Here is a 15,656-nt window from a genome sequence, read left to right as displayed (position 1 = left end):
TCCAGTAGCTGAGGATACAGGATGCCTGGGGGATGCCCTTGTGGTTAACAAATAGAAGTTCTGAGGCTGGAGAGATGGCTGGGGGCTAAGAGCACTCGCTGGTCTTCCAGAAATCCTGTATTTAATTCCCAGCACTCACATGGTTATAGATGGCTCACAACCACCTATAACTGTAGTCCCATTGGATCCAATGCCCTCTTCTGGTATGCAGATGTACCTGCAGGAAAAAAATCCATAAATAAAGGAATCTTTAAAAAAAATAGAGATTCTACATGCAATATGTATTAGAGCTTGGATCAAGCAATAAAATGAATATTCTAATGCTCAAAAATGATAAAATACTTACAACTTATTTTAATAGCACAAGAAAACTTCTAAGAGAGATATTTAAATTACAAAGACTTTGAATATATTGTCATTTTCTGAAAAAAATACACTACTGAAGTATTGTGTGTCAGTAGCAATATATTTTGTGAGTAACTTTGGTGAAATAGGGTCATTTTGCTTTTCTTTTATTCTTAATATATCATTCTGTATGTACAGTTGCATATGGAATTATGATTCTGAATTAAATATATCCCCCTTTGTTATTATCAAAATTGGCTGGAAATCTTGAAGAAGATTCCACTTGTCCTGGGCACGAACACTGCCTATAGGGTTGTGCATGTTTAGGGGTGTTAAATTTAATATAATTTGCTGGATGTGACTTCCAATGATTTTCCTATCTCAGGGATACTGTTCACAGGTTATAATGGATGTGATAAGAGTCAAGTAAAATTTAGAATTCTATAGGTTTAGGATTCATTTCTAATACTTTGCAGTAAAATACTACTCTAATAGTTTGAAATTTTTTATAACTAAAGTTTCTTAACTGTTTCAAACAGTTAAGTATTTTAGGAATGATTTGTGGCTTTCACATCAGGTGCCAACTCTAAGGGACCCACAGTAACAGAGGTTACCAGTCTGCTCTGTCCAAAGGCTGTGGTTCCACACAATCTAATAGTCCACCCATGGGACAAAGGCATTTGCAATAGGAGCCAATGGGTCCCAGAGTCTGAGCTGGCTTGACTGAGATATTAAATCACGTCCTTCTCCTCAGGAATGGAGGCTGGACTCCCTGGACCTCCTGGTCGCTCTGCAGCACTACCTGTGGCATTGGCTTCCAGGTGCGGCAACGCTCCTGCAGCAACCCCACACCCAGGCACGGAGGCCGCGTGTGTGTGGGTCAGAACCGAGAGGAAAGGTAGGTGCCTTCTGTGTTCCTACGGCAGCATCCTCATGCTTCCTGCCATCAGTGCGGCCGATTTCACTTTGGGATCTAGCTTGGTTTGTCTATGTCATTCCTCTCTGTTAAGCTAACCCACACCTTATTTTTTTCTGACATCCTTCAATTTTGACCAAAGGTTCCCATGAGGAGCCTCGTTCTGGTCCTGTTTCTCTGCATGCTTGAACTGGCTCAGGGAATCCATTCTCATGCTACTGGGTGCTCAGGAATCAGGGGCACCTATGTGCTGGGCTTCTGTGCACCCAGAACGTGAGCCTGCTGGAGAATGGTGGTTGAGATGTTAAGTTAGCCCTGTCTCAGCAGCTGCAAATCCTAGCAGGTCCTGGTGATAAGGGCAGGTAAGATAAAGACTGTGGTGTATAGGCAAGCGAGAACAAATGTAGGGGAGACTGTGTCCCTCTACCCTCTAGTCTGTAAGCAAACATCCCCCATGAGCTGTGTGCAGTACCAGCACAAAGGAAATTGCCTTCCACAAAGACTTTCACTGTTCAGTGCTCCATCGGGACATTTCACCTTAGACTCAAATTCAGCAAGGTGTTTTTATGGTTTTGTTATAGAATTAACCGATTTGCTTTGACTCCAAGGTCTACTCTTCGTTCCTTTTCTTTCTCTCGCCTACTGAATGCATATTCCGTTCTGTCGCTATTGGGGGTGAAAACTTGTAGATGAAGTTCACATCACTTTTAGGATACCACACATGCGCGTGCGCATGCACGCACGCACACACACACAAACACACACACACGTCATCCTATTGAATGGCTTCCAGTGCCTTTTAGTGAAAAAATATAAGCTCCTACTCAGTGTCATGGGTTCAGGGAGTCTCATAAAAATTCCTTATCCATATATGACCATGTAATTTGTAAACAAAGAGCAGGGTCACTGTTTTTTTCATGTAGTTTTACAGTAGGTGTTGAGTACATCTTGAAAGCAACTAGGAAGACCATTTTGCTTCTTCATCCACCCAGTTTCTTATTTACCAGTTAAGAGTTCTTTCCTTTTGACTAGGAATGAGAAGAGGGTTGCTGTCACAAACAGACAGGATTTGTCATTTATGAATTGGTCCCCTGAGATAGTCTTGTTCAGGTCTGTATTATTCCAATAACACCAGTTGATAGGTGAGAAAGCTGAATATAGAAAAATCTTCTTAGTACTTTTCCCAAGGCTTGTAAGATTCTAAACTAGTTGGAAAGTTTTCAACACTGTAAATTGTCATGTTGTGTATCACATTTGGGTGAAGTCATTTCTGTCTGCAAATGCTTTCCTGGAGTCCAGGTACTCCACAGACACCATCTCCTTCCCCAGGCTGAATGGACAGGAAGGTCAAGACTCCATAACTCAGTGGCCAACTACACTGTGTTCTGTCTGTCCACTTGAAATCATAAAGCCATGCCTTCAGAAAAGAATTTAAAAACAATGGCTAGAATGTTTAGATGCCTCACACCTAACAAGTTCTTCATTTACAGGAGACATGTTTTCTGGAGTTAGATAAGGGAATGTTTAACAGAGGAAATTTTTTACTTCAAATAATAAAGAGATGAATGGTAAGAATGTGGACTGTGTATTGTTTTTATAAATTGATGCCTCTCCGTTGAGTATGCTTTCTAGTAGACTACCAGGCATTTCAGAAAAGCAATATACTTGATGTACCCTGGTCTCTGTTAAACAAACAGTTCTTAAATGTCTTGCTGTGTTACATGGGGACATCACTACATCACGGAAAACTCATCTTCATCCTGGCAGTGGAGATGTTTGATGATTGGCATAAGGGAGGGAGGGTACAGGACTCTAGGACCAGTCATATGAAATAACCAATACATTTTATGATATTTAAATAGCATTAAACTCTCTCCACAAATTCAACTTATGCCAGCAACATAGTTAACGATTTCTGCAAAGTTTTCAATGTGTGACTTAATCCAATGGGAGCTTAGCCTCACACAAAGTCTCCTTGGATTTTTCACATCACTTCTTTTTTTACATGTGCTATAGAATGTATGAATACCCTTTTTACTTCTAATCCATTCTTTGGAATGGATGTCTTGAGGAGCAGGAACCTCCTAGGGGAACCAGTTCTCCAAAGGTCACCAATAAGGTGGGATGAAGCAGCCAGTGGCACAAGCGTCAAAATGCGTTTGAGTTCGTTTTCTACTGCTCTGTCACCAGGGCTCCAGTGACCCAAACAAAAACAACTACAATCACTGCGGCACTCTGTCAGAGGGACCTCGTGCCAAGGCTCCTATGTTGTCAGCCAGATGCTGCCCCAGGCCCTTGACAACCCAGCCTTCCTGGTGTGGCCTCCAGCTCATCACAAACTGAACTTATGAACTGATTGCCATAGTCACAAGACACAGCCTCATCTGGCCACAGTGGCTTAGGAAGAAGGACATCGTGGGCCATGCCCACTCTGCAGAGAAGGGGATTGTAGCATGATGGAGCAGGTTTCACTGGTGTCACTTTAGATTCTATCACAGACAATTCTCTGTCCTCAAGTCACTCCTTCCCTTCTATCTACAGAGTGCTTTTCATCTATTTGCAAGGTTCCCAACACCATACCCCTTACCAGGCTTCCTTTGGGTGACGAAGAGGATCCCTGAGTCATACCCTTGCTCTTGGACTCTCATGGATTCTATGCACACTGGCAGTCTGAATAGAATCTTCAGTCTTGCCAAGGTTTCCTCAGGAAGTTAAAAAGGCATGCTCCAGCTTTCCCTGACAGCAGACAGTGGTTTGCATAAGGATGGCCCCTGTGGACTCATATATTTGAATGCTTAGTCACTAAGGAGTGGAACTCTTTGGAAGGACTAGAAGGATTGGGAGGTGTGGCCTTGGTGGACCTTGTTGAAGGAAGTCAGTAACTGTGAGTGAGCTTTGAGGTTTTAAAAGCCCATGCCAGGCCAAATCTTTCCATTTCTCTCTCTCTCTCTCTCTCTCTCTCTCTCTCTCTCTCTCTCTCTCTCTCTCTCTGTCTCTCTCTCTCTCCCTCCCTCCATCCCTCTCTTCCTCTCTCCATCTCTCTCACTCTCTCCTCCCTGCCTATGGTTCAGGCTGTAGCTTTCAACTACAACTCCAATGCCTACCAGCATGCTGCCATGCTCCTGCCATAATGGTAATGGATTAAACCCCTGAAACTGTAAGCAAGTCCCCATAAGTGCTTCCTTCTGTAATTTGCCTTCATCATGGTGGCTCTTCCCATCAAGAGAACTAAGACACAGCTCTTGAGTGCTTGGGAACTATTTCTTAGTTTTAGATTTTTTTTTTTTTTTTTTTTTTTTTTTTTTGCCATCAGCAAAGTCTAATCCAAGTACCAGCTGGCCCTTGTTCTTTTTATGGTCCACCCCTTGTGTTTTCTCTTTCTGTCCTATGAGCTGCAGGAAGCCAGTAACAACTCAACTCTTTGCCTTGAAATGTCGTCATCTGTGTAACTTCCTTCACACTTCTATGTCCTATTTCTCACATCAGTATAGATGACACTTTTGGAAGCTTTGTAGAATTCTGTAGTCACATTTTACTAACTACTTACTAAGAAAAAAAAACTGTCCCGTTTTCTTTTTACATTTTTTGTTATGGTAAAATATAAACAACATAAATTAGCCACTTAGCCATTTTAAGTGCAGAATTCATTGACATTAATTAAACTCGCATTATTGTGCAAAAAAATCATAACTCCCCATTTCCAAAACTTTCTCATTATCACTAAGTAATAATATTCCATACCATCATTCTCGAGGCCCCTGGAAACCCTGCTGACTAGTCTGCCTATTAATTTACATATTGTGTGTATCACATGTAATTGCAAATCTGTAATGCCTGCCCTTTTGTGTCTTGTTTGCTTTACTTAGCATAATATTTTCAAGCTCCATCCATGTTGCAGCTTAGATCAGAACCGAGTCCTTTGTGAATGTGTGGCATACAATTGTATTTTGCTTATTCAGTTGCCCATCAATGGAGTGAGGTCATTTCTTCCCCTTGCCTATTTAAACAGTGTTAGAATGAACACTGGCTTGTTGAAGTCCCTGTTCCAATTATTTTTGTAAATAACGACGAGTGGATGATCACATTGTATGTTCTGCTTCAGAGGGATACCAGACTACTGTCCATTGTGGCTTCACATTGCCCATTCCCACCACAGAGCACAAGATTTCTGGCTTTTCTACATTCCCAGCAATGCTTATTATTGCTGGGCTGGGTTTGGACCATCCTACTTGATATGAAGAAGTGGTTTAGGTTTAGATTCCACTAATGCCCACATGGTGAGCTGTCTGTTTTGCTGTTCCATTGTAGTTCTTATTCTATTTCCTTCTAGGCTCGCCCCTGTCTGTTGGTGAAATTATTAAGACCAGTCCACGTAGTAAAAATGGAGGTTTATTTTGTGGGGTAACTTACAAGTGAAGGGATAGGTAACAGGGTCTGGGAAAGGTGTGGCACAGTCCAGCGGTGTTCTCTGGAGAGCTCTGCTTGGTCTACCTCCAGCGTCCAGGGTCCAGGAACCAAGAGAACTGGCCCATCCAGATCTTGGGTCTTCAGGGTCCTCTCTCAGCCCGCCTTGTAGATGTGACAGTTACCGAAGCCCCAATGGGGGCTGGAACTTCCAGATCAGAGCTGGAATGGCTACCCACTATACCCATCACTTTCTACAATGTCTAAGTTTCTAATACTCCACATAAAGTGACTGGGAATTTTCTGTGCTTCTGCTTCTCAGAATCCTCCCTTCTACCTGTTTCTGGGTCTGAGAGCCATGTTCAATGCTTTTTTCGGTGCCTCTCACATTGTCACTGTGTTCCATGATACCTGGCTTGTTTCAGAGTGCACGTTATGACTACACACTTTACTGTGTAAAGCTGCTTGTGTGTCTGTAGAGTTCCTGGCCTGGACACAACCCCCTTGCCATTGTGGATGCAGGTTATCGGGAGGCTGGAGTAAGAAGCCATGGCTTTGTCCTCTGATGCACACGTAGACCAGGGTCTGCTTCCTTAATTATACTGTTGTGGGCAGCCTTCACGTCTGCTGGGCTGTCAGGCTGAGGGCTTCAGTTTCTTGGTGCATCTGTCTCCTCCTCAACTTACCCCATTGTCTGCTTCCTTAAAGCCAGAAAGGGAAGCATTCTTGAAATAAAGCCATTATAATATTATGTGACATAACCACAGAAGTGACAGCCACCTGTTCTGGTACCTGTAAGTGATAAGCCTCACCCATATTCAGGGAGAACGCGAGTTGTGAGTTCTGAAAGGTAAAGAGCATGAACTCATATCAGAGACTGCCCAATAGGTCATCAAGTTAAGGGTCTCAGGGACTCATAATAATGTATCTTATTCTTGTCTTATTGGAAATGTTACTGTTCTGTGATGAGCTAAAGTGATGCCTAATACCAAAGTTACCACTCTTTCCTGGTGTGCTATCTTAAACCTCATGGTGTGTTTAGTGGATGCATGGTTCTCTGGTGCCAAAAAAGACTTAATTCTTCCAGTATGGTCCTGTGAAGCCAGGAAATGTGAACTAAGAAAAACAGTTCCTTCAGAGGCCTCAGTGAGGTGGGGCTCGCAGATTGTCTGGAGGAACTAGCATAGGCTCAACCAGATTAGAAGGAAATATGAGGAGAAGAGAGCATCAGTGCTGTGAATCTAGCCTCAATGGAATTACAAATGCCATTATTTTTAGAGAAAGTAGGTTTATGGAAAAAAAAACGATGATTTATAGAGAGGCAATGTTAGGTTATTAGTAAGCTTTTATAAGTAAAATAACAGCAGTCATGAGAAAAATGAAAATCCTAATTTTTAATGCACCATAAAATGTGTCTGTGGCTCCTGCTTTCAGACACTGAAGACCCTATAGAGCCAGGAATATGTTAAAGACATTATCCTGTTGTTTTAAAAGCCAGGGGACTGGGGAAATGGGAACCAAATGATGACCCATCGGGCAAATATTTATCCATAATTAATAACGATACCAGAGATACCAGTGTAGCTGCTTTCTCTCACTACTGCTTGTACAGCTCACTAAGGAGGTTGCCTGTGGGAGCATGGGTTAGGCAAGGGGGCGCAGAAAGAAAACATGTGTCTCATCATTGAAGAGAATCCAGACCGGGGGCCTTGGCAGGGTCCAGCCTCCAAACAACCCCACTAAGTTGGAATTCTTCATAAAGATAGAGCCCAGCCATTTCTGTTTCCCTCTGACCATTCCTGTTACAGGCTATTGCCTCTACAAATCTCTGTGTAGTTTGTTTCACAGGAGAACTGTAGAGCGAGAAAGAGAGAAAAGGTAAGTGGGTTGTTGGTGGCCTTAAGTCCCAGCCCAAGGCATAGTTGGTTAACACTAGTTCAAAGTCCAGAGTTCCATGCACAGGTGACCTTGCAGGAGATTTTTAACTGTAACAACATGCTGAGCATTCTCAGAGGTGGCCTGCTGCAGGCAAATACAAGAAAGTATTTGTGCATGCTGATTTATTTTGCTCTGGGGAAATGGTAGCACAGCTACTGTGCTCTTTATTAAAAGTCAGGGACTTTATAGGCATTTTTAGTAGGATTTCCTTTGCATTTTCTGGTGTGTGTGTGTGTGTGTGTGTGTGTGTGTGTGTGTGTGTGTGTGTGTGTGTGTGTGTGTGTGTGCCTGTGAGTTCCCACATCTGTGTTCATTGAAAATTGAAACTAGGGGAAAGCAGTATAAAGAACTCATACATTTAAATATCAGTGAGTTGGCTTATAAGTGTGAGATGTCTTCTTTTCTCTTGTTCTCCCTCTTGTGAACTGCATGTGGATATTTTGAATTAAATGTGAAATGTTCTGAGTTTTCCTGACTTCTCAAAACCTGTTCTCAAAATAAATAGCAGCTCTTTCCTGGAACTCTCCAAGCACCAACATATACATGAATATTTACTTACTGTTACTCCAGACCTCTTTAGAGACTTGCTACAAGAAAATTCTAAGTCCTTACTTTTCTCTTAATTCACTATTATATCTAGAGACCTCTCTCTCTCTCTCTCTTTCTCTCCCCCTCCCCCACCTCTCTTTCTCTCTCCCTCTCTTGCTGTCGTATGTATATGTATGTCTCTGATTATCAGTGTCTGTGGTGATATATTGTGCACCCCAATAAAGCTTATCTAGCCCCTAGTTTAGACGTAGAGGCCAGACAGTGGTGGCACACACCTTTAATCCTATCAGTGGGGAGGCAGAGATCTGTCTGGATCTCTGAGTTCAAGGCCACACTGGAAACAGAGCCAGGCAGTGGTGACACACTCCTTTAATCCCAGTACTGAGAAGCACACATGCCTTTAATCCCAAGATGTAATATGGCAGGACACAGAAAGGTATATAAGGCATGAGGAAACAGGAACTTGATCTCATTAAAGTGAGGATTTTGTCGAGGTAAGCCACTGGCTAAAGCAGTTCAGCTGAGATCGATTCGGATGAGGACTCAGAGGCTTTCAGTCTGAGGAAACAAGACCAGCTGAGGAGTTGGCGAGGTGGGGTTGGCCGTGGCATGTTCTGTTTCTCTGATCTTTCAGCTTTTACCCCAATATCTGGCTCCAGTTTTTTTTTATTAATAAGATCATTTCATAATTCGTGTTACATCTGTCTCTGTCTCTGTCTCTTGCCTTCTCTGCCTCTTTCTGTCTCTGTCCCTTTCTCTCTCTTCCCTGTTTAGAAGATCCCTCCTTCTCCAGATGGACCTATAAGAGTATCCAGTGGCTTTGACCATAGGAGCCAAGGCATCAGGAGTGTGTGCCACCATCTTTAGAACAATACCATGTATTTTTTTTCTAGGGTAAATACTGCAAAGACAAAGAGTAAAAAATACACAGAGCCACTGGCTATTCCATATGTCCAAGTTCATAGATGCTAACCTTGGGTAGTACTTAAATATCTAGAGGCTCCTTAAGCTATGATGTTGCCCACTGCTTCTCCCTGAACTGCAGTGCTGGCTCTGGACTCCACTGGCTATTCTTCTATGCATTCACACAGTTGCTTTAAGATGTTCCCACCGTGCCCAGCGCCGTCCACTTCTCACCCTCCCCACCTCTCCACCAGCATCCTAGCTAACCCACAGTGTTTCTCTTTCTCATTGCTGCAGCGCAGACTTCAGTGGTTAGTGTTTACTACATTGGCTCTTCCTGCTCGTGGCCGCCCCTGAGGTTCAGACTCCAGAGTGAACGCAGAGAGCTTCTCAAGTTTGGGGGCTTTGGCCACCAGTGCGATGAGATGCCATGAGACGTCTTCGGTCTCACTCTGGCGGTGCTGGTTTGCTCATAGAGTTCTATGAGGCTTTCTTTGTTTTGTTTTGGTTTTTGGTTTTTCACTGTTTGGCAAAGGTGGACCATTCTATCGCGTGTCATCTCTTTCTGTTCTCCTCTCAACACGGTCACCTTTCTTGCTTGATTCTCTCTTTGTGCCTTTAATCAACATCCGAAACTCCAGTAAGTACTCTCTACCCCTCATCCCACCATCATCTTTCAGCTTGGCCTTTCCTCTTCATACCTTGTACTCATTCCCAAAGTCTCCTATCCTCCATCAGGTTTCCATCTGTTTCTATGGAAGACACCGGACCTTACCAGAGTATCTGTTGAGAAATCGCACAATTCCCTTCATGGTTTCTGGTCACCATTTCTCTCCTTTCCTACTTCAGAATGCATTTCAATTGGAGTGTCCAGTGCAGTTTCAGGGTCCTGTGAATGATAGCAGTATCACTGTGAGTCGTGATGGTGTTTTGCGCTGTGCACATTTTGAGAGTGTATCGACTTTGTTTATTCATCTGAGACTGTGAGCACCGGTTCAGCAATCCCTCTGCGACTCCCCTTGCATAGCACTCCACACAATCCACTTGTTATTAACAATGGTGACATGAAGGTCACTGGCTTAGGCCCGTAGGTCTGAATCTTTGTTGCCTCTTTCTTAAAGAAGATGGCCTTGCAAGTGAGAAAGATATGAGGAAAGAGTCTTGTATTTTGATCCTCCCGAGAGGCGAAGTTTGGATTCAGTAGATGGACAAATGAATGTAAATAATCCTGTAAATCACCCAAGTTGCCGTTAAATGTGACTGCATTCAAGGTTGAGTTCTTCCTCTGTATCGGCGATCGCTTGTAGAACGCCAATCCATTTCCCCTGTGTTTGTGTGTTTCTTTCTTTCGCTTCACTCCATTGCATACACAGTTTTAAAGACCTCAGGAAACCTAAGTCATCAGAGGGCCAGAGACCAGCTGGGACACTCAACTTCAAAACTGGCAAAGTGGATGTATGTATAGAAGTGCAGAAATTAACTACTGTAAAGTAGTCCTGACATTTGTAAAAATATAGTAATCAGATATTTAGCAATCTGTGGCCCTTTGACTGGAAATCACTTAAAGTTGTTCTGAGAACTTAAAAGAAAAACTTAAAAACATCAGCTAAGTAGCAAGTGTCAGGGCCTTCGGGCCAAGCTTATGCTCTAAGTCTTTGTCTTCAGAAGATTGTCAACTTATTTGATTGAAAGATAAGAAACTCCAAGCAAAGCTGTGCTGGCTTTGAATTCATAACCGACGTTATCTTTTGATGTTTATGCCTAGCAGATAAATGTCCTACCTAGATACTTTCTGTTTGCTCTTGTTTTGGGGTGTCTATTGAAGGGTTTTGTTCTGTCTTGTTTCTCCTTTACTTGGCTGCACAGGAAGTTCCATCCTGCATTGTGAGTTCAGCATTCTCTTCGCTGTCTGCCATGTATCCCATTGTCTGTGCGCACTCAGCATGGCCAGTACCCCTCTGCCTCCTGTATGGTGCAAGCACTCCAGATACAGAAAGCCTCTCATGCAGAGCATGCCCATCTGTCCAACATCTGGCACAGGGATGGGAAGCAATATGGCTAGTGGCCTCCTGTGACACTAAACTGTCTCCTTTTCCTCTGGGTTTTCCTTGTTACAGATACTGCAATGAACATTTGCTCTGCCCGCCACACGTGTTCTGGACAGGCTGGGGACCTTGGGAGCGATGCACGGCCCAGTGCGGAGGTGGCATTCAAGCCCGTCGTAGGACCTGTGAAAATGGGCCTGACTGTGCAGGATGTAATGTGGTAAGTGACCACCTCACTCCCAACCCACAATCCAGAGCTGAGGACCCAGACTTGAAACCTCCTGGATGTTCTACACACGCAAGATGCTCTCAGCACACTAGATGCTTAACACTCTTGGTAGACATTAGGACTAGGCTGTCTGACTAGGGGACTGTGCTCACACTTAACCGACTGCCAATACTGGATGTTTTTTGCACTGGATAGTCTGCAAACCTTTGTACTTTGCAGAACCTGCATGATGTATAGACATGAAGTAGGCAGATACTGAATGCTCTTCTTTTCTTGTTTTTTTGTTTGTTTTGTTTTGTTTTTGTGATCTCACACACTAGCTCCTCTTTAAATGTCAATTCTGCAGACACTATATATTTTATAAACATTAAATGCTCCTTAAATACTAGATCTGTTTTGTTCCAGTCCCCAAGGTTCTGAAACTTTAGAGGGCATGCAAGTGTCTCATGTTAATGAGAATGTGGAGAGCATGGTGGAAATTTAAAGTACTTGAATTAAGTATTCACATTTGGAATAAACTGAAGAATTTTCCAGTTCTAAATACAGAGTTATGGAAAAATCTTGCACCTAGAAGACTTTGGTCACTGCAATTGGTCTGAGGAAAGGAATGAATTACCCTTTGCTGGGCTCCCAGGCACACAGAATGTAATGTGGACATGACATTGTGTGGTGACAGAGAAACTGGCACCTTTTTCAAAGTGAGTTGATAACACATCAGAGAGAATAAAAGACCACTTAATGGTTTTGTTTTTCTTCTGTCTTAGCAGTTCATATTTCTTTTAACACTTTAAACTGTCAAATAAAATTCCACTTGGATGGGCTCTTTTCTAAAGGCCCATTGTTGTGCACCCTGCTTTTTCTGTTAGGGTGGCTGAGCACTGAGTCTGCCTGGGAGCTCACCGTGCTTACTTTCTCCATGCTGGCCACAGACTGCATGAGATATGGTGGGGATACTGGCTGGAGAAACTCACCATGGGAAGTGCCGGCTTGGTGTTCTCTCCATGGCCTTCACAGTCAGGTTTTTAATAATTCCATCCCTTGTTTCCTGGGGCTAACCAATGTCTTTTATGCTGCTGTAAAGCTTGTTTTGTGAAATATACAACTAGAACAACTTCAGAAAGCCAATGGGACTTTGGGGACAGGAAGAAGGTTACGAGGCACTGTATCCGGTCTTATGCTAGACAAGGAGGCTTTCCTTACTAGGATTTGCAAGTAGGTTTCTTCCGCCTCACAGTGGTAAAACTATTGTAGTGTTGTTAACCAGATACATTAGTGATCCTGAGCTCACTTTAAACTATGAAAAATCTTCATATAGAATAGGTAAGTTGGATAGATAGATGATAGATAGGTAGACAGAGAGAGAGAGAGAGAGAGAGAGAGAGAGAGAGAGAGAGAGAGAGAGTGATGATGATGATGATGATGATGATGATGATGATAGAAAGATGAGAGAGATAGAATTCATTTCAGGTGCTAAAATTTAAAATTAGTTATTATACCTACATAAATGCAAATCTCTGGAGCCTTGCATGTCTAGTGGAAAACCTTTACTCTCTGCTGAAATAATTCATCTTCTCCTGCTGTGCCATCGGTGTGGGCTCCGTCCTTGCACATAACATTTCCTGTAGAAAACCAAGAAAGGAGTGCTCTGAGTTAATCATATACCTACATTCTAAACACTTTGCAGACTAAAGAACTCAGAAAGTGCCGGATGGTGGTGGCGCATGCCTTTAATGCCAGCACTTAGGAGGCAGAGCCAGACGGATCTCTGTGAGTTCGAGGCCAGCCTGGGCTATAGAGTGAGTTCCAGGAAAGGCACAAAACTACACAGAGAAACCCTGTCTCGAAAAACAAAAAAAAAGCTCAGAAAGCAATGTACAGCATTCTTACTGTAAGTTGATGCCCATAATAACATTACATATAGATTGATTCTCAGAAAGGCCTATGAATGGAAGCAAAGCATGCCCAGTGTATGTGACAGATTTGATTTCAAATGTAAACACTGAAGTTTCTCCAAAATGTTGGTGTTTATTTTTATGGTGGAGCGTTCTGGTCATGGAAACTCGGGCATATTTGAGGGACAGATTTTTGACATAGAGAGGAAGAGGCCTAGACCTCATATATCAACGTGAGTCATGCTCACTGACCTCCGAGATTCTGTATCCTCAAGCGTCAAGTCAGTGTCTGGAATGCTTCTATGACTCCATCATCCCTTCTATAGACCCTGGGGCACATGTTTCCAGCCAAATGACTGATCGTGTCCAAAAGTGTCCCTCCCTGGTGACTAAGCTCTTTGATGAACCTGTAATGTGATGTACCTGGACACTAGGACACTTACAGAGAATGCAGTTAGAACCCAGCTCCAGGCCAATGAATCACTGGGGCTTCTGGGCTCCTCTCTGGATGTCTATGCTTCATAGGGCAATTGAGAGAGCTAGGTGTATGCCTAGAGCCCACCCACTCACACTCTGCTTCTGAATTTCCTGGAGACCTGACCGAGTGCTGCTGTATACATCTTCGGGTAGACATCCTCTGGTAAACCACAGGGCTCTAGCATCTGAGAAACACTGAGGCTTGATAATGTATGATACACTGTGTTTTCATTTGTTCATCTAGTGCCAAAGCCAACATGGACATTAACCACACAGAAAGTAATGTCATTACCATTATTGGCAGCAACACCTAGTCAGAAAAGAAATAAAATTGCACCGTTTAATAATCTAACAACAGCAGAACACATTTTATATGTCATGTTTTAAATGATCTCAAACTAATATACAAACATACTTTTTAAACATATACATAGTAATAATTTGTGTTGACTGTCTTTCCCATATTTATCCTTATCTCTACCTGTTTGCATAATAACTAATGAGCACAATATTGTTAGAGTTCAGATCTTGCACAGTCTAGCCTACTATATGCTCCAGTTTGCTTTCTGGTTGTTTTTTGTTATTGTTGTTGTTTTTGGGGGGGGTTTTTGTGATAAACACCATGACCAAAAGCAACTTGGGGAGGAAAAGATAATGTTTCCTCTCACAATTCTCAGATCATACTCCGTCACTGGGGTAAGCCAGGAACAAAGCAGGAACTGAAGTAGAGACCATAGAGGAATGCTGCTTACTAGCTTGCTTTCTGTGGCTTGCTCAGCCACCTTACCACTCAGTCCCACCTGTCCAGTGTCTGTACACGAACACTGTCTGGGACACTATGGACACTATTACCTATTGAGAAAAAGCCTCACAGGCATGGCCACAGGCCAATCTGATGTAGGCAATTCTTCAGTGAGGTTTCCTGTCCCAAGATGACTCTAGATGTATGTCAAGTTGACAGCTAAAGGTAACTGTGACGTTGTGTAATATCAAATAAACATTTGACTGAAATGGTAACTGTTTACATTGAATCACATTGCACACATTGGGGTTATTCTTTAGATATGTTATGATAGCCTGAAATCTTGCTGTATGGTATCATGGTTCTCTCTTATTAAGCACCTCCTGTATGTCACACATTGCATTGTAGGTAAATAAAATGGAGACTCTATTTTTGCTGTGTTAGGAGAGGTGTTTTTCATTCATGCCTCTACCTGGAGATGGGCAAGCTCAACTTGAGAAAAGTTAATGAACCTGCCCAATAACAAGATGCCAGCAAATCTTGTAGATAACTAGACCATATCTAATGCTCTGACATAAATAGAACTTAAAGGCTTCATTATGTAATGTATTTGGGGGAGAAAAAGCCTGACTTTTCTTTGTTGTTATTTATTATGAACCATATCTTAAAATAAAGAAAAGGGGATTTTTTTTTCTGTTTTGGTTTGTGTTTGTGCTTTAATCTATCATTCATAAGCACCATTGATTTCTTTTAATTTGTTCTTTATTTTGAGAATTCCATGCATGTGTACAATGAAATATATATACACTTTACTTATCCCCTCCAATTCTTCCCATATTCCCCAATATACCTTATTTCTCAAAATTATGTCCTTTTTTTTTGGTTTTTCGAGACAGGGTTTCTCTGTGTAGCTTTGTGCCTTTACTACTAAATCCAGTCACTGTTGCCCATATGTGCATGGTGTGGGACCATCCACTGGAGTAAGGGAAAACTACCAGAGGCCGCATTCTGAATAAAGAATGGTTCTCTCTTCCCAGCAACGACCCACTTCCAATAGCTCCTTGCCTTAGACACTTTTGAGTTTTAGTAATAATAATGGCCTGCTTCTCCCTTCCAACCATGGCAACATGATAAGGAAATTGTCATGAGAATAAAAATTAAAAGGAAATGAATTCATATCAAAAATATCAAACTGATGGTCTGGGTAAAGATTAAA

The 15,656-nt window shown here is 42.4% G+C and overlaps 1 protein-coding gene across 8 annotated transcripts in view; it reads left to right on the top strand.

The window, feature by feature from the left end:
* Positions 1-15,656, top strand: part of Sema5a (semaphorin 5A) — a 469,252-nt gene that overhangs the window by 396,620 nt on the left and 56,976 nt on the right. For 7 of the 8 annotated variants that reach the window (XM_052743005.1, XM_052742999.1, XM_052743001.1 and 4 more), the window contains 3 exons: positions 1,100-1,243; positions 10,922-10,939; positions 11,173-11,320. In XM_052743005.1, coding sequence (XP_052598965.1) covers positions 1,100-1,243; positions 10,922-10,939; positions 11,173-11,320 — 310 coding nt within the window. The remainder of the gene's footprint in view (positions 1-1,099; positions 1,244-10,921; positions 10,940-11,172; positions 11,321-15,656) is intronic. The other variant, XM_052743006.1, reaches the window with a different exon arrangement.

This window comes from Peromyscus californicus, unplaced genomic scaffold (genome assembly GCF_007827085.1).
Source record: "Peromyscus californicus insignis strain IS unplaced genomic scaffold, ASM782708v3 Scaffold_18__1_contigs__length_77618521, whole genome shotgun sequence".
Classification (NCBI taxonomy): domain Eukaryota; kingdom Metazoa; phylum Chordata; class Mammalia; order Rodentia; family Cricetidae; genus Peromyscus; species Peromyscus californicus.
Note: the sequence above shows the minus strand (reverse complement) of the source record. Positions and strands in the feature narration are given on the sequence as shown.